This window comes from Pantherophis guttatus, chromosome 2 (genome assembly GCF_059756535.1).
Source record: "Pantherophis guttatus breed Tessera chromosome 2, ASM5975653v1, whole genome shotgun sequence".
Lineage (NCBI taxonomy): Eukaryota > Metazoa > Chordata > Lepidosauria > Squamata > Colubridae > Pantherophis > Pantherophis guttatus.
Genome location: NC_142064.1, coordinates 163,885,925 through 163,910,935, shown reverse-complemented (window position 1 = coordinate 163,910,935; position 25,011 = coordinate 163,885,925). Strand labels below are relative to the sequence as shown.

General features: G+C 38.9%; 1 protein-coding gene across 5 annotated transcripts; it reads left to right on the top strand.

Annotated features, from left to right (window-relative positions):
• Nucleotides 1-3: 3 nt before the first annotated feature.
• Nucleotides 4-20,815, top strand: PRPSAP1 (phosphoribosyl pyrophosphate synthetase associated protein 1). Of its 5 annotated transcripts, none has more exons than XM_034408574.3 (11): nt 4-171; nt 1,424-1,630; nt 4,723-4,775; nt 9,920-9,986; nt 10,486-10,658; nt 11,951-12,066; nt 13,108-13,163; nt 14,293-14,438; nt 17,325-17,395; nt 18,465-18,611; nt 20,642-20,815. In XM_034408574.3, exons 2-11 carry the CDS (start codon nt 1,467-1,469, stop codon nt 20,798-20,800), a joined length of 1,152 nt encoding a protein of 383 aa, XP_034264465.1. In that variant the 5' UTR covers nt 4-171; nt 1,424-1,466; the 3' UTR covers nt 20,801-20,815. The 5 variants fall into 5 exon arrangements, with proteins under 5 accessions (XP_034264465.1, XP_034264466.1, XP_087743343.1 ...); XM_034408575.3 differs by having other exon boundaries at nt 12-171; nt 1,519-1,630; XM_087887217.1 differs by having other exon boundaries at nt 52-79; nt 1,519-1,630.
• The last annotated feature ends 4,196 nt before the right edge of the window (nt 20,816-25,011 follow it).

The following is a 25,011-nucleotide window of genomic DNA, read 5'->3' as shown; positions in this document are numbered from 1 at the left end:
CCACTTCCGTTGCAACGACCATTAAGTTCCTCTCCAAGGAGATTTCCCCTGTTAACGGTTACTTGGACCGCCAAGACAGGTAACCATCTTTATTGATGGAAAAGAATCCACTGTTTAAAAAAGGTGCATGAAACCGTAGACTGAGTGGTCCGGCGTTTTAATTTTTAAGAGGTGAGTCGACCGAAGGTCTGCCCGTGCGCTAAAGGGGGAAAAGCGGTAGGTAGGTTAGCGACGGACCGTTTCCCTTCTGCCCTCAGTCAATATGTCTGCGTCTTAACAGGCGAGAGCAGCGAAGCGCGGAGACAAAATGGCCGCTGAGAGCGGGAGGGGGCGCTCTAGCGCGGCGTCTCTGTGTTCTTCTGAGCGTGCTGGCGGATTTGAGCCTCGCCGAGTTTGAGGCTGAGAGCGAGTTGGGGGCCAAGAGAATCGCTGGAGCGGGAGGGAGCCTGGACGTTCACACGGCCGCCTCAGTGACTTTTGCCCGGGAGCTGCCTCTGCTTCTCCGGAAGCTTCTGCTCGAATCCTCCGTCTTGCCTCATCCTATTGCTCTCTCCTCGCTCTTTCTGCATTTGTGTGTGTGTGTCTCTCCTCCGAAACCTGTCTCGTTTTTTAATCCCGCTCTTCTGCCTATTCCCCCCCCCCCATACACACCCCGTCTGGCTCCCTCTATTTTCCCAGTGGGGGAAAAAGGGTCTCCTTTCCTTTCGCCTCAGTCAGAACTGCGGGTCTCTGGGTCCTCTGAATCAGCTGCCTAGGTTCAACTCCTCAGCCGCCCCACCCTCCACAAGTCCCAGGAAGGTGGCTGCCTTTCGCTTCTTCTCCAACCCCCGTTTTTCCAACTTCCTCGTCTCTCCTGGATTGGGGATTTTCCTGCCTTCCCCTGTTTGCCCCGCAGAGTCTCTACCGGGAAGATCCTATCCAGTCCTGCCTGCTTACCTGTAACTAACTTTCTTTGGGACTGCCAGAGGGGAGGACACCCCTCCGCTCCCCCTCTCTGGAACTATCCCTTTTGTCTCTAGAGAAATTGGCTCTCCTCCTGTGTCTGTCTTCCCTGTTTGGTAATGTAACCAAATTGCATTGCTTCATTGCTTGTTGCCTTCGCTGCCTAATCGTATTGTGGACAGTCCTCTCAAATCTCTCTCTCTCTCCCCCCTCCCCAAATAAACTTAAAAGTCTCCTTTTCTCTCTGACCAACCTTTTTGGCCTGTGACATTTCCACGTATTGATAATCAGTGTGACGATTTGCTTTTAAGATTTTCTGACTCCTGGAGGCAAACGCCCAGCCTTGACTTCCATTAGTTTTATGTCTTACTGTTTTAAGTGCTGCTGCTTTGAATGTAACTTTTTCTGATTGCCCTAATTATTGGAAAACGGGCAAGTCTTTCCTAACCAGAATTTTTTTTTACCGACATCACCATCTCAGTGCAGTGTGAGTGATACTAGTATTTGGAGAACTAAAGAGGAGGATGCCAAGGAAACTGCTGTTGCCTTATAAATCTGTGTTTTCTCACTCTCGAGTTCGAAGGGGGTTGCATGATTCTTTGGCAATGAATGCAGCCAGAAGTGGCTACCGGGTCTTCTCAGCAAATTCCTCAGCAGCCTGCACAGAACTGGCCAAGAGGATCACTGAGTGAGTGTATTACAATTTTTAGCATTGTGTTCTCTCAGTCTTCATAATGACTTTTAGTCCTTGGCAATTACTATAAGACAATGTAAATCCTGTTGTTGTAATTGCCAAGGAAAATTGGTTTTCCACTTTTTTCAGTATAAGTCAAGAATGTGTATTTTTCAAAACTAAAGAATCTTATTTAAAGAAGCAAAGTCTTGTAAGAATTATTAAATTGCAGCTGGTATTTGAAATATTTTAGATTGGATTTTAATAGACAGTAAGCATTCATGAATGCTTACTGTCTATTAAAGTCCAATCTAAAATATTTCAAACACCAGTTGTCATGTATGTGCATGTTTTAGTTCCATTCATACAGCTGAGAAACAAAACCCTTTATGTCTATATGTTAATATAGTATTTTATATTCTTGCTGGGCAATTTAAATATATTGTTTAATTGCCTTTTTCCTTTGTATAATTTACTACATTTAGGTTGTACTGTTGATAATTGTTCGGCGCCTGCACAGCCCACCTAATTTATTTTATTTTATTTTATTTTATTATTGAATTTCTATACCGCCCTTCTCCCTGAGGACTCAGGGCGGTGTACAGCCAAAATTAAAAAACATGCAGGACAAATATTAAAAAAACAATTAAAAGATATATAAATTTGGCCCAATTAAAACTCATTACCAATTAAACATTTAAAACAATTAAAAACAATTAAAAATTTCATCTTAAGGTTAAGTGGCTTAATGGTTCAGTGGCTGATTTTGACAGCCAACCAAAATCTGTATTTGCTAATAGTGATATTAATTTTAAGATGCTATGGAGCTAGAAGAGATGGCATTTCTTTTTAGTGTATCTCTGAGGTTTTACAAGATTAGAAGCAAAAATTTTGCTCTGCTCTCAAAGTTTTCAGAGTCAAAGCTGAGTGCCTATGTTTTACTACTAGGGACTTACTGATAAGATTCTATAGGCCCTAGTTTTTACTGATTAAACAGTCTACAACATGATGGCTAATTTGAAAGCTATTAACGGAATAATTTTGTTGACTTTTCCATTAACATTGCATAGATGAGAAGCTGGGGTATTGATATTGTTAGTTTCAGCCTACTTGAGCTGCCTTCTGTTGAGAGCATGCTTTGGAACATAAAATTGCATGAGAAAAACCTATGATATACAACTTGTTATTTTTTAATATTGACATTTACATTCTGTATTCACAGTTGTGCCACATATTTGGAACCTTATTTTCTTACATGCAACTTTAAAATCTTGCATGTCTATTATTATTGCTTTTTGAGATTGGAAATAAGTAGATACAGGGATTGATTTTGTATATTGTCTCAAGGTTTTTTTCTCTCATACACTATCAAAATTTGTTAAAACAGCATTGAGTAGATATCTAATAGGTAATAATGCTGGAAAACCTTTTCTTCATATCTAATACCTTACTAGCTTTTACTCATTCTGAATTTTTCTGTTCAGTTTTTCTTTATATCTACAGTTCTGGACTATCTCCTATAGCTGTTTTTTATGACCTGGTTGTCAGTTTCATCCAGTGGGGCTTACTTCTTTAATTTCTTCCTTGTAGAGGAGGTTAATATGTCAGTTCTTGTTGTACCACCTCATTTGTTCTGATAACTCTTCATTGTCTCATTTGAGATGATCTAAATTCTATAAAAGTAACCCTTTTAATATTTTAAGGAACTCAATGCTCTCCTACAGTGTTTCTCCAAAAATAAGTCCCTGACTTATATTTTTTTGAACCCTGAAATAAGTGCTTGGCCTTATTGCCATGCGCTCAAAAGTCCAATTGGGCTTATTATCAGAGGATGTCTTATTTTGGGGAAAACAGGGTATATATATTTATACACAGTCTACCATATTGAGTGGGTTTGGGTTGGTTAGCTTCATAAATTAGCAGCCCAAGTTTGACTAGTGAGATTGTCAGAGGAGGCAATGTTGTTGCCATCAACTAGTGTGGAAACTTGCTAGTATTAGCTGATCTTCAGTCAGTTTTCTAAACAGCTGGATAGGCAACTTCACCAAAAGCTGTATTAGTATGCCCTTGAAAGATTATTCATTTCATGAAAAATATCAGACCTACCTCATCCCAAAATCTCTGTATATGTATAACTGAAACCAAAGATACGTTCATTTTGATGTAATATTGTTAACCCTTGAAATATTCTCAATATGATAAAATCAGAATAAAAATAATATTTCAGTATTAGTAATAGTAAGAACAGGGAAGGGAACACTGAACAAGGCACTGAAAATTATAAGGCTTGCTCAGAATTTCATTTAGAAACATCATATTTGCAAGTGCAGAGCGTTGTAAATAAATAAATCACATTTTCTTAACTCCTTCCAAAGTAATGCGTGTTGGCCTTTGGAGGTTTTAACTTGAAGATTTAATATAATTAGAAATGAATGTAGTGTTAAAATAGGACTCTGGTACAAAATCAGTTTCTTTAGGTAGCTCATAATTACATAGTTGCTCTTCTTTTTTATTTTTAGAAAGCTGTAGATTGTTTAATCAATACAGGGTTCAAACAACATCTAGAAGCCAAATTTTAAAAGTCATTAAGCAAGATTGCAAGATGACCATTGAAAATGATATTCATGCTTTACTCTGTATAGCTTTATTATGATTTGTGATTTATTATGATTTGTGTTTATTTTAAATAACTAAATTTAACTTGATTATAAATATAAAGTTAATGATGGGCTAGGCGGCAAAAGGAATGTAATTGCTTTACACAGCAGCAAACCAGTTCAGTGGCTAGGAATAATAATGGTTCTATGTTATCTCAAGTATCAGAGATAATACCAGCCCCAATACTAGTTGTCTAGAAACACAAATTCTGTATGGCAAGGTTGTGTTTATGGACTCCCTTAAGAATCTGGTTGCCATTATTGGAACCGTATGCTGGAAAAGAGATGCCTTGATTTGATTCAGCTTTGCACTTCTAATGTTCATAGAATATAATTAAAGTTTAATTTTTGCAGATAGGTGACCTTTATTGTTCTAATAATTGCACAATGAACAGTTTCATTTTAAAGCTATTGTGAAGAATCTAAATCTTGAAAATACTTCTCTTATAGGCGTCTTGGTGCTGAACTTGGAAAATCTGTGGTGTACCAAGAAACCAATGGAGGTATGTCAGCAGAATAAAAATATGTGAGATACAAGCTTACAATCTTACAATCAGATAAACAATTTAAATGCCACAGCATATTTATTTATTTATTTATTTATTTTATTCAATTTGTATACCGCCCTTCTAGTGGACTCAGGGCAGTGCACAGCCAGAACTAAAACACATACCAATATAAAATTTAAAATTATTAAAAGAATTACATACTTTGGCCCAAATTTAAAACAATTCGAATTAAAACCCATTGACAATTAAGAGCTAAAAAACTAAAAAGACTAAAAAAGGGGGGGGGGGTTTCACGCCAGCCCTGCTTGATGGAAAAGAAAAGTTTTCAGGGCACGGCGAAAGACCCGGAGATCCGATATCCTTCGTATCTCCGGGGGCAAATCGTTCCAGAGGGCAGGAGCTGCCACAGAGAAGGCCCTCCCCCTGGGGGTCGCCAGCTGACATTGCCTGGCTGACGGCACCCTGAGGAGTCCCTCTCTGTGGGAGCGTACTGGTCGGTGGGAGGCTATCAGCGGCAGAAGGCGGTCCCGCAAATACCCAGGTCCTATGCCATGGAGCGCTTTAAAGGTGGTAACCAACACCTTGAAGCGCATCCGGAAGACCACTGGAAGCCAATGCAGTTCACGCAGGAAAGGTGTCACATGGGAGTGCCCCCTCGCTCCCATAATCCCCCGCGCTCTGCACCAGTTGGAGCCTCCGGGGGCTCCTCAAGGGGAGCCCCATGTAGAGAGCATTGCAGTAGTCCAGGCCGGAAGTGACGAGTGCCTGAGTGACTGTGCGTAAGGAGTCCCGATCCAGAAAGGGACGCAACTGGCGAATCAGGCGGACCTGATAAAAAGCCCCCCTGGCCACGGCCGTCATATGCTTTTCTAAAGACAGTTGTGCATCCAGGAGGACATCCAAGTTGCGAGCCCTATCCGTGGGGGCCAATAACTCGCCCCCAATAGCCAGCGATGGCACCAGCTGGCTATATTGGGACGCCGGAAACCACAGCCACTCGGTCTTGGAAGGGTTGAGTCGAAGCCTGTTACTCCCCATCCAGATCCGCACAGCCTCCAGGCACCGGCACATCACTTCAAGGGCATCGTTGGGATGGCCTGGGGTGGAGATGTACAGCTGAATATCATCAGCGTACTGATGGAACTCCACCCCAAAGCCACGGATGATCTCACCCAGCGGCTTCACATAAATGTTGAACAGAAGGGGCGAGAGGACCGACCCCTGAGGCACCCCACAAACAAGGCGCCTCGGGGTCGACCTCTGCCCCCCTGCCAACACCGACTGCGACCGGTCGGAGAGATAGGAGGAGAACCACCACAGAACGGTGCCCCCCACTCCCAACCCCTCCAACCTGCGCAGCAGGATACCATGGTCGATGGTATCAAAAGCCGCTGAGAGATCTAACAGAACCAGGATATAGGAGCAACCCCTATCCCGAGCCCTCCAGAGATCATCCACTAACATGACCAATGCCGTTTCCATGCTGTGCCCAGGCCTGAAGCCGGACTGGAGCGGATCCAGATAGACAGCTTCATCCAGGTACCCAGGAAGCTGTCGCACCACCACATTCTCGACAACCTTCACCAAGAAGGGAAGATTGGAGACCGGACGGTAGTTAGCCAAAACAGCCGGATCCAGAGCAGGCTTCTTGAGGAGGGGCCTCACCACCGCCTCTTTCAAGGCGGATGGCAAGACACCCTCACTCAAGGAAGCGTTGATAATCCCCTGGACCCAGCCTCGCGTAACCTCCCGGGAGGCCAGCACCAACCAGGAGGGACACGGGTCCAATAAATATGTGGTCACGTTCAGCCGCCTCAGTATCCTGTCCACGTCCTCGGGAGCAACGGGGTCAAACTCCTCCCAAATGGCAGTCTCAAGACCGGCACCCATCATCCCGTCTGTACCTACCCAGTCAGAGACCAAGCCTTCCTGAATCTGAGTGATTTTATCATACAGATACTGGACAAAATCCTCAGCACGACCCTGCAAGGGATCCTCCCGTGCTCCCAGATGGAGGAGGGAGCAGGTCACCCTAAACAGGGCAGCCGATTATCTGCCGATGCGATAAGAGCAGAAAAATAGTTACATTTTGCCGCTTTTATCGCCACTAGGTAAGTCTTAATATGAGATCTTACCATATGCAAGCTGATCATTCTTTGTTACATTTAGAAACTCACAAAAAGAAAAACTACTTGACCAGACCAATCTAGTCTACATGAATAATAGTAATACATTAAAACAATAAAGGTTAAAAGTTAAATATGGCAAGCATGATGAAGCTCATACTACCTTGCCAAAGGCCTGCATGTAAAACAAGGTCTTCATGGCTCTTCTGAATAATGGCAGAATGGGTGCCATCCAAATCTCAGGGGAAATCTAGTTCCCGACAACAAGCACTGCTATAGAAAAGGCATGCTTCTAGGGTCCCAATAGATGGCGTTGAATCAGACAAACCTGGAGTATGCCTATCCCGTAGGATTGAATCAAATGGCAGATGTTATCAGAGACAGGCAATCCCTCAAGTAATCATGTCCTGTGCCATGTAGGGCTTTATAGGTAACAACCAGCACCTTGAATCACGCCTGGAAGCAAACCAAAAATCAATGCAGCCCACAGGGCAGAAGTGTTATGTGGGCTTACAGAGGCATTCCCATCACTGCTCACACTGCCACATTCTGGACCAGTTGAACTTTCCAGGTGCAATTCAAGGCCAGCCCCATGTTCAGCACAATGGACTAGTCAAGCCACTAGGTCATGAGTGACAGGAGCTCCACTCTAGGAAAATGGCAGAATGTGTGTACCAGATAGAATTGACATTTATTCCTGGCCGCAACTGGTACCTGCTCTTCAAGCAAGAACTGCAAATCCAAGAAGGCTCCCAGACTGCAGACCATCCTTAAAGGGGGATGTGCTACTCGATCCAAGATCAGAGATGGAATATCCCCAGATCTGGGGGGTCCAAAGACCCATAGATACAATAGGTGTAAGCAAAACATACAAAAAACAATAAACAAGTTTGAAACCCAAAGGTAGTTTCTGTTCATGATCCTATTTATTCTTTGCTGATTTTAAAATGGCCAATGAGAGCCAGATAGTCTTTGAACTACAACCACAGTTGGGCCCAAAATTTATGTTGCTAAGTGAGACATTTGTTAAGTGAGTTTTGTCCCGTTTTACGACTTCTTGCCACAGTTGTTAAGTGAATCACTGCAGTTGTTAGTAACCTGGTTGTTAAGTGAATCTGGCTTCCCTATTGACTTTGCTTGTGAGAAGGTTGCAAAAGGTGATCACATGACCCCGGGACACAGCAACTGTCATAAATATAAACTAGTTGCCAAGCATCTGAATTTTGATCACATGATCATGGGGGTGCTGCAATAATCATAAGTGTGAAAAATGATCATAAGTCACTTTTTTCAATGCTGTTGTAACTTTGAACGGTCACTACATGAACTGTTGTAAGTCAAAGGACTACCTGTAGTCCTTTTTTGATTATCTTGTTGCTTCCACAACATTTTGAAACATTTCTATATTTCTGTCTATGACTAGGTAACTATTGAACTAGATTCATTTCTGTGTGGTGAACTACTTAGGCTGTGTTTATTCTTACAAAATTTACTATGTGTTTTTCCAAGGATTCAAAGTTGTGGTTTTTTTAACCATGCAAAAATCTTGTGAGATAAGTAGACCTGAGAGTTAATGGATTTCATAACTGAGTGCAGATAGGAATTGGTCTCTACAGTCCTGGACTGGAACATGATTTTTCCTACATCTGAGTTGCTATACAGGTAGTCCTCACTTAACAACCACAATTGGGACTGGCAACTCTATCATTGAGCAACATGATTGTTAAATGAAACATCATTTGATGATAATGAACCTACAGCCTCGCTTTTACTGTGGTTGTTAAGCCAATAACCCACAGTCATTAAGCGAGACATCAAGTGATTGTGACTTGCGATTTTATTGCCAGCTTCTGCATATTGGAAGTTAGCTGTGTAGCATGCAAATGGTGATCATGTGCCTGCAGGGGACACTGAAAAGGTCATAAATGTGAGGAACAGTCATAATATTTTTTTTTTTCCCAGCAAAGACATAACTTTCAACAATTGCTAAACAGAGCAAGGTCTTCCTGTATCTACTATCAATATTTCAGATTCGAGCTAGCTGCATCAGAATTTTTGAATGGAAGGTGTCTTGACATTGGGGCTGTGCAGAGCTCTGGATTTGAAGAGCAAAGTATGGTTTAGAATGTGCACCAAGCACCCATTTTACAGCTGCATGTTTTCTTGGTTTTGTGCTCAACTGCAGAAGCATGACAACTATATGATGATGTTACTGTTGCTTATAAAAGTTGATAAATTGGGGAAAGATCTATATAGGGATTAAAAAACAATGAAAACTTTTATCACTGCACCTGGAGGCAATGACATATACGTAGTCTAACTAATGTGTGCAGGTTTGCTTTGAGAAGTTGCTTGATAAATTATATATTTCTCTCCCTGCCATAATGGGAAGTCTCGTCAGAAGAATTATGAATGTGATAAATCTTCTGTTCAAAAGCCCTTTAAATGAGGATTTATTTATTACGATTATTTAACTGTGCATTAGAACCTCCAGGAGCTCAAAATGATATACTCAGCATTCTATTCTTCCATTCCTTTTCTCTGCAACAGCCATTTGAGGTAGACAGAGACTCATCCATTGCTAAGAGTGGACTTGAATCTGGCTTTCCCTAATTTTAGTTCAACCCGTTAACTGTACACTGTTGGTTTTCAGAAGGGGAATCTATAGTACAACTTTCCAAACATCTAGAAAGAGGTGGAGGGTAGCTAGAGCTAAGGATAGACAGACAGAAATGGCTTGGCAAAGAGAACAGAATTTATTCACATCAGCAAATATTTGTGGTGTAAAAACTTTTGTCCTTAAATTTAATATATAATAACAGATTTCTTTTAAGATTCAAATGCCATTCATTTCTGTAGGATATGTTTTATTTTCATTAGAGTAGGATAGATTTGTAATGGATTCTTTTTTAACCCCATCCAACCCGTGTATTTCAATGCTGCTATTAGTAGTTTAAGGATACCATTAGACAGTCTTGCAAAGTTTGTTTAACTACCTGTGTTTCTCTGCAGAAACAAGAGTTGAAATAAAAGAGTCAGTCCGAGGACAAGATGTATTCATTATTCAGACAATTCCCAGGTGAGAGTTTTGTACATTGTCCTTGAATAGTGAAAATTAAAATGCATTTTCTTGGATAAATGAACTGTCCTGTTGAGTTTACTAGTTCTGTATGAAATTTCCTAACAAATTAACACATGCAAATACTCTTCTCCCAACCCCACTACAGTTTATCCTTGCTGCTAATGATTACTGCTGTTCTGGGATGTCTTCTTAGTTGAAATGTACTATGTACAAGTTAAGTGTATAGTTTAATTAATTGTATACAAAATGTTATGTCCTAGAACATGGTCTTAAATCTTGCCTGGATATGCATTGCAAAAGTTTGTTAATGATTTACAAACTATTTTTCACAGCTATTGCGTTTTGTAATCTGTGCCTTAATTTTATGTATGGACTATTCAGCAAATTATGATGTAGTGTAAAACATAGCCTACAATTGATTTTGTCTTGACAAAATATCCGATATTGTAGGATTATGGACACAGAGATAACTGATCTGTATTTTCTACCTTTTCAGAGATGTGAACACTGCAGTAATGGAACTGTTGATTATGGTTTATGCACTGAAAACATCCTGTGCCAAAACCATCACAGGTGTAATTCCCTACTTCCCTTATAGCAAACAAAGCAAAATGAGGAAGAGAGGCTCAATAGTCTGTAAACTCCTGGCTTCCATGTTGGCTAAAGCAGGTAAATGGGCTGATTAGAGGCAACATTGGTTTTAGTTCTCGCAGTTCATCTAAGCGATGTTTGATCTGTCACCAAAGATGGCGACAAGAATAACTGATTTTGTAGAGTTTTGCCTTCTGCTATAAGAATAGCTTTCTGCGGGAAAGCTATCAGAACAATTATTAAAAAAAAAACATGTTTAGAATCACTCATACTGATATTTGAAAGAGACTCCATAGTAATGAACTCACTAGTAAATGAGGATTAGAAGTTTCCATCACAGATTCCAAGATTCTGTGCTTTACCCCTAATTTGTGTGTGTGCATGTGCATGTGTGCTTAGCGAATGACAAATCTTTGTGTTAAAAATATCTGTGATTTTTCCTTCTTTGTTTATGCCCTGTTGTATATATTTGTGTGTAAGAAAGAAAGGGACACGAAATGCAAATGATTCAGCTGTTCCTTTTTTTATCAATAATGTAAAAGGCTATGGGTTAGCATATTCTGTTATATATAACATTCTGTTAGTATATCATAAGAAAAATATCCTCCAAATAGAGGTAGTCCTCGATTTACAATAACTCATTTAGTGACCATTTCAAGTTACAACAGCACTGAAAAAAGTGACTTATGACCGTTTTTCACACAATCATTGTGCATTCCACGGTCACAATTTAGACACTTGACTACTGACTCATTTTTATGATGGTTGCAGTATCCTGGGGTCATGTGATCACCTTTTGTAACCTGATAAGAAAAGTCAAAAGGGAATCTAGATTCGTTTAACAATCTTGTTACTAACTTCAATGATTCACTTAAGATCTTGGAAAAAATGTCATAAAATGGGGAAAAGTTCGTTTAACAAATGTTTCACTTAGCAATATAAACTTTGGGCTCAATTGTGGTTGTAAGTTGAGGACTACCTGTAACCGCAAATAATTGGAGCTAGTTCATTTCTTAATGACTTCACTAATGTTAATCAGCTTTTTTGGTGCTAAAATCATTATACCACTTTCTTTTAATCTGAAAAAGTTTTGATTAAATATCCTTTGTTTGCTTCTTAGAGTATGAATCTTTCCTGAAACACTGAAGAATGTGTATTCAGGTTATAACAGACATCAGGAATGCACATTATAATTACAGAATCTTTCTTCAATAACTAAATGTGATTTTAAACATTAAAATGAGATTTCCTGCCTTGTGATTTAAGTCCATCCTGATAGCAAGCTGTTAATTCCAGCTTAAATAATTAGCTATCCCTCTGTAATTGTTGGAAGTTGTATATATAATGTTTTATATTTGTTTGGTTTTTAGGTTTAGGCCACATCATCACTATGGATCTTCATCAAAAAGAAATACAGGGTTTTTTTAGCTTTCCTGTTGACAACTTGAGAGCATCGCCTTTCTTGCTTCAGTATATACAGGAAGAGGTATAAAATGATTTTGATCTCTTAATAGTCATAACCTTTGTTCTATTAGAAGATGATGTTTTTGTATCTATATTATCTCATACCTAACTGAGACAGTACAGATAATGAAAAAACTTTTGGAGTACTGAGTATTGTTACACCTGCTCCCAAATTTAGGTTACGATCATTCACACATGCAGCCTATTGAGACAAGCAGATTTTGCAACTACCCGTGTTTTCTACCTGGGTTTTCCAGAGAGTTGTGACTAGAGGTTATGACACACGCAACTCCATTGAACAGCCAGGAAATAATTAGGAACACACAGAAATCATTTTCAACCAAACAATGAGGCATGTCAAGTTCTGGTGGAATAAATGGAGACCTAATGATTAAACCTACAGTTGCTCTCTCACATGCATTCATCCCTGTTACCAACATCCTTCTCAACTAGGCTGCCAGGCACTAGCTAGATAGACTGAAACTGCCATGTCTGAGTCCAAGATGATTCAAAGAGTGGGCAGGCTTCAGAATCCCTTTTATTCCACAAAGCTCTTGCTTTGTTGATTTAAAACAAAGTATGGTAACTCTCAATGGGATGGGGGAATCTCTATGTTAAACCCCCAATCTCCCTTGTCTGTCTGCTGATTATGTATGTATGTATAGACTGAGCAGTATCACTTCTTCTCTGATCCTTAATAATTTGGTTTGTTCTTAACTATCTCGTGAAGAGATCTTTTTGACAAGATTCCTGGTTCTTGTCCTCTTCGTCTACATGCCTGCCTCATATTAACATGATGGCATCTTCATCCTGGCCTCACATTCTCACACAACCTAGCCTCATATTATAATGGGTAATCCCTCACACAGTTAAAGAAAAAGGAAGTGTAATTATTTTATAGTAATGGATTCAGCACTTATTTAAAAGTTACCAAGTATGGTAGTCCTTAAATGATTTTTCCCCAGTCAAATAATAACAAATAATTACTTGTAAACACAATTACTTTCAGAACCAAACTGCTTTAAAATCAAAACGTTTCTCCCTTCTTTTTTTTTTTTTTTAGATTCCTGATTATAGGAATGCAGTTATAGTAGCAAAGAGTCCTGATGCTGCTAAGAGGTATTTATTTAGATATGAATATGGGTAGTCGTTGACTTATGAGTGCAGAGGAGCCCAGAATTATGATTACAAGTCATGATGGTAATTAAGCAGGTCACCATGTAGCCATGCCCAATTTTATGACCTGTTTTGCAGCAATTGTTAATCAAATGTGTTGGTTGATAAATGAATCCATATTATCCAATGAGCATTTTTTGCTTAAACTGGAAGTAAACGCCAGAAACCACCGAAAATTGCGGTCATGTGACCGTGGGACTCTGCAAACAGTCATAAATGTGAGTCTGTTGCAAAGCGCCCCAAATGCGATCTCATGTCCACAGGGACATGTGCGGCCATTGGAACTCTGGAACTGGGTTGTGGGTTGTCATAACTTCAAATGGTCGCTAAATGACAGATTGTTAAGCAAAGACTACCTATATTACAAAATTCTTATCTGCAAAATTCCACCTAGTAGGATTGTACAGAGATCAAAATTCAATGACCAAATGTGGTTTAGAACATTTTGTACAATCTCTGGAAAAGATGCTAGTACAGAATTCCTGGGAATCCATGTGCTTATCCACTCACATTGTCAAATTATATATTTCTCTTTAGATCTGGGTTTATGCACAACCATAGAAATTGAATCTTATATGCCAATGACTTCCAAATTTAGGGGATCATTCTCCAAATAATGCCCTTCAAAATGGATCTCTAATAAGTGGAATTAAATGGATATATGCACTGAACCACTTTAGCGTAGAAATTTTTAATTAAGATCCCCAAATTAAAAGCTTAGATTATCTTTTATGCATAAGTCAGTAGGCTAAATAATAGCATTTTTTTTCCCTAGAAGCCCAATAAGACATTTTTCAGAAATGAAAACACAGCTTTTTCGTGCATCCATGAATGCTTAAAAATAATATATACTTAATAGAAAAAAAATGCTTATTGGGGGGAAAAATCAAAGGGCCAAAAGCATCTGTACTATTTTGCTGAAAGGAAGCATAATTTTAATTTTCATCAATTGATGAAAAAGCGTGCATGACTCCTTTCTTCACCTTGTTTGAAAAATGGGTAAGTGAATATATCTTTAAAGTTTCTCAGAGAAAGTCTTGCCTTGACTAATACTTGGTTCCTACTTACGCAGGGCCCAGTCTTATGCTGAGCGACTGCGGTTAGGCCTGGCAGTTATCCATGGAGAGGCTCAGTGCACAGAGCAAGACATGGATGATGGGCGGCACTCTCCTCCAACAGTAAAAAATACTACGTTGTGCACTGGCCTGGAGCTACCCTGTATGTTGTTACATTTTTCTATATTTGTACACAGTAGCTTGTCAAACTTGTCCACTCACATTGTCAAATTATATTTTTCTCTACATCAGGGGACAATCTAGAATCTGTTATATTTGGCTAAACCATCAAGTTGTCAAGTATAGAATTTATCTGTATTTACACTGCATTTCTTCATGTTGAAAGTGGGGGCTTATATGATTAAACATATCTAAGTGTAGAAATAGCATATTGAGAAGTAGGATTCTAATAACATTTATTGCTTCCTTTTGGTTTATGCCTGGAAGAATGTCTACACTGGAATCTTTTATAAAATCAGCAAGCATGTAAAAGTAAAACATAATATTTCTAAACATTGGGTAGGTTTGCACTTTTAAGTAGTATCCCATTTTTTACAGTACATATTGCAATAGGTAAAGAAATGTGTATAATTTACTACTGCTAGCATTATGATTTGGATTGCACTATAATCAGCTGAAATTTAATAGCAAATTATTTGCTTCTATTGGTGTTGGAAGATTATGAATGAAGTAGCATTTGCCAGTAAAATATTAGTAAATTTCTGTTTAGCAAATTATTGTTTTTGAGTAGTAGGTAGCCATCCGTTTATTGGAAACAGAAATGCTAATTTTGAGGAAGCTAGTTTGCATTTGGGTTTGTTTGTAATTAAAATTTTTATTGAAGGTTATCACCACAAATGGGCATGGTGGAACTCACTTCCAAGTATCCACTGACACAGAATTAATCTGTCTTCACAACTGCCTCCTACAGTAATAATCTATATATATAAAAGCAAAAACTACTCACGCCGTAATCATGAAATCTCCAGAACCGTAAAGTCTACAAACTTGAAATTTGCCACTTATGTTCCTCTTGGCTTCTAGGTGCTCACTAAGAAAGGATTTTTCAAAATGACCATCAGAGCATTAGTATTTCTTATATTATTATAACACACTCTGATGCTAATTAGTTAGATGTTCTACTCCCCCTCCCAACTTGAAAATAACTGGAGAAAACGGGATAGCATAGGACAGGCTTCTGTGGGGCAAGGCTGAGGGAGAGAAGGAGATAGCATAGGACAGGCTTCTATGGGGCAAGGCTGAGGGAGAGAAGGATAGGATAAGGGAGGCTTCTGTGGGACAAGGCTGAGAGAGAGAAGGGGATAGGATAGGGGAGACTTGTGTGGGGCAAGGCTGAGGGAGAGAAGAGGATAGGATAGGGGAGGCTTCTGTGGGGTAAGGCTGAGAGAGAAAGAGGATAGGATAGGGGAGGTTTCTGTGGGACAAGGCTGAGGGAGAGAAGGGGATAAGATAGGGAGGCTTCTCGGGCAAGGCTGAGGGAGAGAAGGGGATAGGATAGGAGAGGCTTCTGTGGGACAAGGCTGGGGGAGAGAAGGATAGGATAAGGGAGGCTTCTATGGGGCAAGGCTGAGGGAGAGAAGGATAGGATAGGGGAGGCTTCTGTGGGACAAGGCTGAGGGAGAGAAGGGGATAGGAGAGGCTTCTGTGGGGCAAGGCTGAGGGAGAGAAGGAGATAGCATAGGACAGGCTTCTATGGGGCAAGGCTGAGGGAGAGAAGGATAGGATAAGGGAGGCTTCTATGGGGCAAGGCTGAGGGAGAGAAGGATAGGATAAGGGAGGCTTCTATGGGGCAAGGCTGAGGGAGAGAAGGATAGGATAGGGGAGGCTTCTGTGGGACAAGGCTGGGGGAGAGAAAAGGATAGAATAGGGGAGGCTTCTGTGGGGTAAGACTGAGAGAGAAAGAGGATGGGATAGGGGAGGCTTCTGTGGGACAAGGCTGAGAGAGAAGGGGATAGGATAGGGGAGACTTGTGTGGGGCAAGGCTGAGGGAGAGAAGAGGATAGGATAGGGGAGGCTTCTGTGGGGTAAGGCTGAGAGAGAAAGAGGATAGGATAGGGGAGGCTTCTGTGGGACAAGGCTGAGGGAGAGAAGGGGATAAGATAGGGAGGCTTCTCTGGGGCAAGGCTGAGGGAGAGAAGGGGATAGGATAGGGGAGGCTTCTGTGGGGTAAGGCTGAGAGAGAAAGAGGTTAGGATAGGGGAGGCTTCTGTGGGACAAGGCTGAGGGAGAGAAGGGGATAGGATAGGGGAGGCTTCTGTAGGACAAGGCTGGGGGAGAGAAGAGGATAGGATAGGGGAGGCTTCTGTGGGGTAAGGCTGAGAGAGAAAGAGGTTAGGATAGGGGAGGCTTCTGTGGGACAAGGCTGAGGGAGAGAAGGGGATAGGATAGGAGAGGCTTCTGTGGGACAAGGCTGGGGGAGAGAAGGGGAGAGGAGAGGCTGATCGTAACTACTCATTAATTTTCAAGCTGTAAGTGTCCATTTATCAAGCCCGATCACATAGTTTTGTAGTGGAGTACGGGTATTCAGCTAGTATTGAATGAAATCACATTTGGAATGGTACAATATCAGCTACTTTACTATATGTCTGTATTATTTTGTCTGATTTTTTAATATTTAGTAGTGATCCCAAGTCTGGTTGATTCCAACTTCATTTCAGCCTTTGGTTGTAATTTTTTAAAATGTCAGACAGGCACACTAATGCTCAGGGCATTTGGGTTTAAAATGGAAATATATTTATCTCATGTAGGGAGCTTGCAATATATTATCTACATATGTATGTATATTAATTCACATATACAGTAATTGGTTCTGTATTGGTTACAATCCAATTAAAGAGATATCTTTAATTACTTCTTTATTGGTCATAATCCAATTGTAAACAATAAGGAAATAATTAAAGATAAATCTTTAGTGATGCAATATGAACACTACAGTAAAACACTATGCTATGCATTAATTTACAAAGCAAGAACATGTATACCTACTGTACAATAAATCTATGGTTCTGGGTTTGTTTCCCTCCTATAGTGATGATGGCCAAAGAGAAACCACCTATAACAGTAGTTGGAGATGTTGGAGGTAGAATTGCCATAATTGTGGTAAGGAATGAAAAAGGCCAGAGAGCAAATGTGAACATCTTCAGTTTGAACTCTGCTTAATTATTTATATCTGAATATAGCTTGGATTTTAGTTCTGGGCTCAAAGCCAATATTGATTATGCTGACACTTTTCAGCAGTCACACAATATCCCTTTCCACTTTTGCTGTGCTTAATTAAAGACAGATGTTCTACATCATCCACACGATCCTGTTTATAATAGACATAATATTGGTTTCTGAAATCTGTATGTTTTGATAAATGTGCAAACAAAACACAATTCTGAAGGGTTATCAGTATACAGTTTTCCTATTCTGAGGGAATGACTAACCTTATGTCTTACTAAGATTATATAATATTATATATTACTGTAGCCAGTTTCAGCAGGATAGCTTTTAATATCTTTTTTAATTATATGAACTTGGTACATTGTTTCATTATTTATTTATTTATTTAATTTATTTATTTTTCATATTTGTATACCGCCCTACTCCCGAAGGACTCAGGGCGGTGAACAGCCATAATAAATACAAATACATATAGAAGTTAAAAACTATTTAGAAACAGATGTTACTAAATTCAGTGGTATTGTAGTTAAATCTGGCTTCCTGACACTAGGTATGTCAGTTGACAGAACCTGTGTAAAAATTTCTCACAATATGAAGGCACGATGAAACGTGACCTTTTCCGAAGATATTCCAGATATTCCAGGTTGTTTCTAGAACATAGTGTATTTCTAAATCAGGGCAGCTATTTTGTAAATCTAACTTTGGGGGAAAGGTAACTAACAATGCAGTCAAAGTTAAATTTAAATTTTTGAATATTATCTGGTTTTTTTTTTAATTCTTTCAAAACATTTTGGGGAAAAGTTATTACATCTTAAGATGCAATCTATATTGTGCTGATAGAAAATACTTGTTAAAATGTTTGTGGATGAAAAACATTAGGCAAATACTTTTAATTCGTCAGACCTTTTTGAATTTATATTAGTGCTAAAGCATTTGAGGCAAGAGCATAGCTCCTTTTATTCTTTTTTTACAGAATTTAACTGGGATATGCTTTTCTTCTCAGGATGACATAATTGATGATGTTGAAAGTTTTGTGGCAGCTGCCGAAATCCTGAAAGAGCGTGGTGCTTACAAGATCTTTATCATGGCCACTCATGGTCTGTTGTCTGCTGATGCCCCACGTCTAATTGAAGAGTCCTCAATTGATGAGGCAAGTTTCTGTATGCAATGGATTAATAATTTGAATGTCTTTTTTCCAAAACAAAGAACAAAAAGCAGAACTAGAACCAAAAAACCTTCTCTAAAATAAAAGAAAAATTTTTTATTGGGGGAGGGATCTAATTGAGTATGTGCATGAATATATCTATAACACACAGTAAGTCCATGCAAAGCATTTGAAAGAGATAACGCCTTTTCATCCAACTACTTCAAGTTCAGTTCAATTGTTTCCAATTGTCTCTGCCTGTAGGTGTATGTATGCCTAGCTACTTTACTTTGCTGGCAGTTCTAGGGAAAGTGTTGTTTGCAGCTTTATTTTGAGCCTCTTATCTAAAGAGTTCTGGTTTTGAAATATCCCATAGTTATTAGCAATTGGCAGATACAAATGCGTAGAGGTTACTGCTACTGTGTGTATACAGAGCCCAAAGAGAAATTCTAGCAGTTTCTACTTGCATTCATCTCATTCTGCCCTTTTTATAGTAAATAACCTGTAGCAGAGAGCAGGCTTTCGTGGGTTAACAGGATAAGTTGAAATTGGAAACTAAGTGTCATTAGTCTGTCATTTCAGAAAAAGTAATAGTTGAAAACAAAATGTTCAGACAGGAGACCACCTAAGGTTTATTTTTTCTTTTAAAAGATGTGTCTTTTTTGTGCCTTAAGATTCCTGCTTTTCTCCTTTTCAGCACAGTTTGTTCTCCGTATAGCCATAATTCAGTGCTGAATGTTTCCAGACTATGGAAACAAAGGGCTCTGTTTTGATGCCTTCCTGTCCAAATAATCTGTCCTTTCAGATCTGTGTATAATTTTCCTAAAGAAAAGTTGTGCCTCCCAGGTGTTTTTCTGAATTAATGGTGTGGAGGGAGAGGAAGCAGTTGCCAGTGGCAGCAGTCAGATACATTTCTTCAAGTAGGAAATATAACAGAGCAGTACAGAGGGTGTATAGTGGTGCATTGTGTCTACCAACTTTAAGATTACCTACACACAAAGCTACATGTCAGATGTTGTAGACGTTTATAGAATTGACAGAGAATGTTAGCCCTGTAAAAATAAAGAGTGCCATACCACTATACTAAGGTGCCACCAGTGAAGCAGAGGGGCATATAATTACCACTCTTGGGTCAGAGAAATTCCTTTTCAAGGAAATACATACTGAAGGGGTTTTTTAAAACCGTGTCATATATAAACATGCACTAAATCCTTCCAGATCTATTTTACTCTTATTTCAGTGCATGGTGATTTCAGGACTATCCTGTCTAGGAGGAGGATGTCATATCAAATTCTTGAGTTGTAAACTCTGTACAGGTAGTCCTCAACTTACGATCACAATTGAGCCCAAAATTTCTGTTGTTAAGTGAGTTTTGCCCCATTTTACGATTTTCCCTTGCCACATTTGTTAAGTGAATCACTGCAGCTGTTAAATTAGTAACACAGTTAAGTGAATTGACTTTGCTTGTCAGAAGGTTGCAAAAGGTGATCACATGACCTCAAGACACTACAACCGTCATAAATATGAGTCAGTTGGCAAGCATCCAAATGTAAATCACATGACCACGAGAATGCTGCAACGGTCATAAGTGTGAAAATGGTCATAAGTCGCTTTTTTTTTACTGATGTTGAACTTTGAACAGTCACTAAGTGAACTGTTATAAGTCGAGGACTACCTGTATTGTACCCTTTATGTCTGTTTGCACCAGTGATAACTGGTGATGCAACTGATAGATTTGCTTTCTCTTATTATATCCAAAACAAATTCATTTTTGATTTTCTATGTCTTACAGTAATTCCGTTAACTGCATTTCAAACCATGCCAAGGGACATCGCAAATACTTTAATCTCAAATCTAGCTATAATTCCTTCTTATCTGATGAAATCTTACATACATAAATAATCTGTTTCCCAATAATAATTCCAAAGAGCTGCTAGCTTGATTTTTTTCTTAGGTAATATTTTTCATGGATGGATTCTAAATAGATATTCCAACCATGTTTTCTGATGCCGTTTTCTTTTACTATACTTTGATAGGTTGTGGTCACCAATACAGTTCCTCATGAAGTACAAAAACTGCAGTGTCCCAAGATAAAGACTGTGGATATCAGCTTGATCCTTTCTGAAGCTATCCGTCGCATCCACAATGGGGAGTCTATGGCTTACCTCTTCCGCAATATTACCATGGATGATTAAATTTATTTTTTCTCATTCTGCCATCAGTTTCCTTAAAGAGAAGGGCAAACAGTATGTATATGACCAAGAGTGCCATAAAGTTGATAGTGTGTTTTTAAAAATATAACAGGGCTGAGTATTTTGAGCTGAGGTTCACAAATCCTGCATAGAGACTGGATCAGGGTGCAGATAGGCATTGGAATATATTGCTGAACTATTTGAATGATGCTAGTTGTGGCTTTTTGCTCTTGTTATATCTTGTGTATCATGAGAGGTAATTGGGGGATGACTTTAAAGGTGCACTGAGACTTGCTCTACATGCATATCCTTACATCACACAAAAATATATTTTCCTTGCCATCTTTGGAACAATTTTTAACATCGTGGTAGCAGCAAGTTTTTCTTTTGTGAAACGGTCTCCAATGATTCATTTCCATCAACAATAACATAGTATGATGCTATCTGGTTCCAAAGTTGAGGTAAAAAGTTGAATGTGCTACCTCTTTTTTGTTACAGAGAATATGTTGTAATCCTGACTAGCTGCCTAAAAGAGAAGCATAGCAATTCTATATATAATGGTTACTACAGTGTGTGCTAAAATATATAGTTCAATGGGATTTGTACTCCGTGTTTGTGCATGGCATAAGATGGGATATTTTAGTTAGAAGATATGGAGAACTCAGTGCAATCCTATCTTGTGCCATACACATCTTTATTCACTGATATAGAATGGTTAACCTAGTGCAGTGATGGCTAACCTTTTCCGGACCGAGTGCCCAAAGCAGGCCTGAACCCCCAAAATACAATGCGTGTGCGGCCCCTGTGCTTGCGCCTCGCCCCTGCCCATGCGTGCACCCCCCTGCACCCCCTATGCATGCATGCATGCATCCCGCCCCCTTGCATGTGCACCCCACCGCACGTGCCCTGCCCCCCACACATGCGTGGCAGAGACCCGAAGACCAACTGGCTGGCAGGAGGCGCACGCACATGTGCAGCAGAGCTGAACTGGGGCAACGGCTTGCGTGCCACCAGAGAGGGTGCTGCGTGCCACAGGTTCGCCATCACGGACCTAGTGAAATGAACTCTGATTTTTAGAGCACTAAGTTAGCAATCACACACTACAGTATTTTAACATTAAGGCCTTTGCTGGGATGATTGAGCCTCTTTTCCAGTGCAGTGATTCTTGAGCATTTTATTAGACATTAGCTTCTGGCTTGGAAATGAAGCTATCTACTTCCACACAGTTTCTTTTTTTCCCTCTGGTATGTGTTCCTAGGACACCAACATTTCATCTCTTGAATTTCCTCCACTCCAGAGGTCTCGTCTTTGCTTGGAATTTGCTTGATTAATTCCTGCATATCTTCAGAGCTTCAGAATAGAAAATTAGATCTTAATGTCATATCTATTGCAAGTCGTTTGAATTAAGACTGAATTGCATATATGGTAGCAAAAGGGAAGCATGTTTTCCCTTTTCTACAGAGCAGATCTTGAATTTTCTAAAATATAAGAGCATTAACTTCCTTCAGAAAATTTCATGAAGCCAGCCATTCTTAATGCTATTTTACTTCAACTTGTATTTTGTTTGAAAAAGTCTAAATCATACTTACCTGCATAGGCCAACAACCCAAACCTGCTGTTGTGGTAGAATAGGCGCAAGAGATAGGAAGGCAAGAGGTGGATTTGAGAAAAATGCTACCCACAATGCAGATAAGCCTAAACCAGACCAAATTTTACTCAGCTTCCTTAATCTATAGTTTTTTGGATTAGTTTGTTTTGCTTCTTTTGGGATTTATTGATTCCTATATCTGCTCCAATATCCTGTATCCTTTCACACTTAAATTGGAGACATTGTATTGGAACTGTCGTCCCGTTTCCTCCCCCCCCCCCCCCCGGTGTCATTATTTTGCATTTCCTAGTATTCCTTATCTTGCTGCTCTTCTAACCATTCCAATTCATTTTGGCCTCTTCAACTTGGACAGTTCTTTCTCTTTTTAAATTTGCTATTATCTGTCTATTCAGTTTAGCAAATTTTCCTTTTGGCAGCTTTGATCATTACAAGAAATGCCTAAAATAAGGTATCTGGATCTTGCATGTAATGATTAAAATAGTGGGAAGACTTGCTTTCAAGAAATTATTGATGCATTTTTGTATCTTTTCTCATTAATATTGTTATTACCTCAATCCTCTAAAAAGTATACATGCAACCATCATTTTGCTCATAGTCCATTTGCTCATAGCTCACTTGCTCAAACAGCTCTTCATACCTCAACCCCTTAGATAAAACATTTCTCAGTTTGACCATATTGAAGTCAAGTGTTCTCTTTTCACATAATTTTTAGAAGTATTTAATACCAGGCAAGGTATAAAACTGTTTGTTATCTCATTAATATTATTAATTATCCCATTATTGTGATTTTCTTATTAACAGTGATAATCACTTAATGGTATTATAGCATATTATATATTATTGTCCAAGTCTTCATGATCATGGAAATATTGTTCATTGCTTTATTGTGTATTGTTCTCATATTCCTGCTTTAAAGGAAGAGAAAGAAAAAGATTCTTCTTTGCTATAGCCAACCTAGTCCCAAAACATGGGTAAATATGAATCTTAAGAGCATTTAATTCATTAATTATATCAAAAGCACAGTCATAGCAATGGTGAATAGTTACAATAGAATGCTGAAAGTACAGAAATATTATCCCAGCTTCACAACCAATATATGTTGGCACAACTAATTAAATGCCTTAACTGTGGGATGGTGATTCTAATTCACGTCAGTGATTGCCAAAAGAGATCTGACATGGTCTTCTAGACATATTAACCAAAAACAACTTATGTTCTCTCAGAAGGTTTCGCTGCATGACTTATCAAAAATATAGGCAAGATTATGTAGCATTCTTTCTTCGTTTACTATTGAGAAAAAGGATCTATCCTTAATTTCCCTTACATTTTTCCACCCATCAAAGCATATTTAAGTAACTTCCATTTCATATTCAGGGACAAGAAGACTGGAAGTCCAGGAAGGGTCTTGGCTGTTCAGCAAATCAATCCCTTTGTTTATATATACCAGCTTACAATTTAGCTACCTTTTTACATATCTCTCATGAGTGCAGATATGTAAATCTCAACATGGGAACATCTTGTTCTTATTTCAGTCTGGTTAACAAATCAGAGTATTCTGAGGTAAAAAGCAATATTTTGAGATAGTTTCATAAATCATTAATGATGACTGATTTAGAAAAATGTTTAATCCATTGCTATGATTTTCATGGGTTGGTCTTAGGTTCAAAGTTCAAACACTTTTGATTTTAAGTCTTTACTTTTTAAAGGTAAACAGCATTGACTGAACTGTAGGTGAAATCCAAAAATGTGATTTCTAAACTCAAGCAAATGGAGATTTATGCTGCATATTTATTACCTGTTTTACAACAATCAAATCCATCCGTATATAGTCCAGTAAAAATGCAAATACTGCAGCATTAAAACAATATTTGGGATTTTTATCTGCTTTAAGCAAATTGTCAGGGTCATGAAGTTCAGGTCATGGATTCCAGAGCAAGAGTGATGACTGATTAGGATTAAAGTAGCATAAACAAGTCAGGCATGACATTTATCTTTTGTGAGATAGTATAAATATGTCCTCATTAAGCACAGAAATCTATTTGCTTTTAAACTGGTGGGAATTTTTTATTGGTGGTTTTAAGTAAAGATGAAAAAAGAATGCCTCTCCTGTTATACCACCCTGAATTCATGGGAAGATTTTGCCTCTTACTAAGCTATCTTTTGAACCAATTATTTTATTAGTTCATGGCTTTTTAAGAAGCTTGATTTTAGATGTTATAATTCTCCCATAGCATTGGAGACCTCAATCTCTTACAGCAACTGAATCTTCTGATAATGTTTTTATCTTTCCTGGTATATCCTTCCTAACATTTTATTATCCTCAAAACTGAGTGCAAGATGCTATTTTAAATGCATACCAGATTATATTTTAAATGCATGCCAATGGCAAGCATTTAAATAGAGTTAAAGAGTTTGGCTTGTAATCTAGCTAGTGGTCTAATAATGACAGTTTTATAAGGCTTTATAAAGCTCCTTGGCTTTTTAATCAGAAATTTAAAATACCTTTATTCAAATTCACTATTAGGTCTTTAGTAGTACAAATATTTCCTCTCCATACTTCTGTCTTGTTTTTTTCTGCATTTCATATAGGTATAAAGGGAGGGGG

What these genes read in the sequence shown, in the direction of transcription:
- PRPSAP1 (XM_034408574.3), top strand. Translation starts at nt 1,467, where the DNA reads ATGCCAAGGAAACTGCTGTTGCCTTATAAATCTGTGTTTTCTCACTCT. An exon ending in GTACCAAGAAACCAATGGAG is followed by an intron (nt 4,776 to 9,919) that starts GTATGTCAGCAG and finishes GTTTCTCTGCAG; the next exon opens with AAACAAGAGTTGAAATAAAA. An exon ending in TTCCATGTTGGCTAAAGCAG is followed by an intron (nt 10,659 to 11,950) that starts GTAAATGGGCTG and finishes TTTGGTTTTTAG; the next exon opens with GTTTAGGCCACATCATCACT.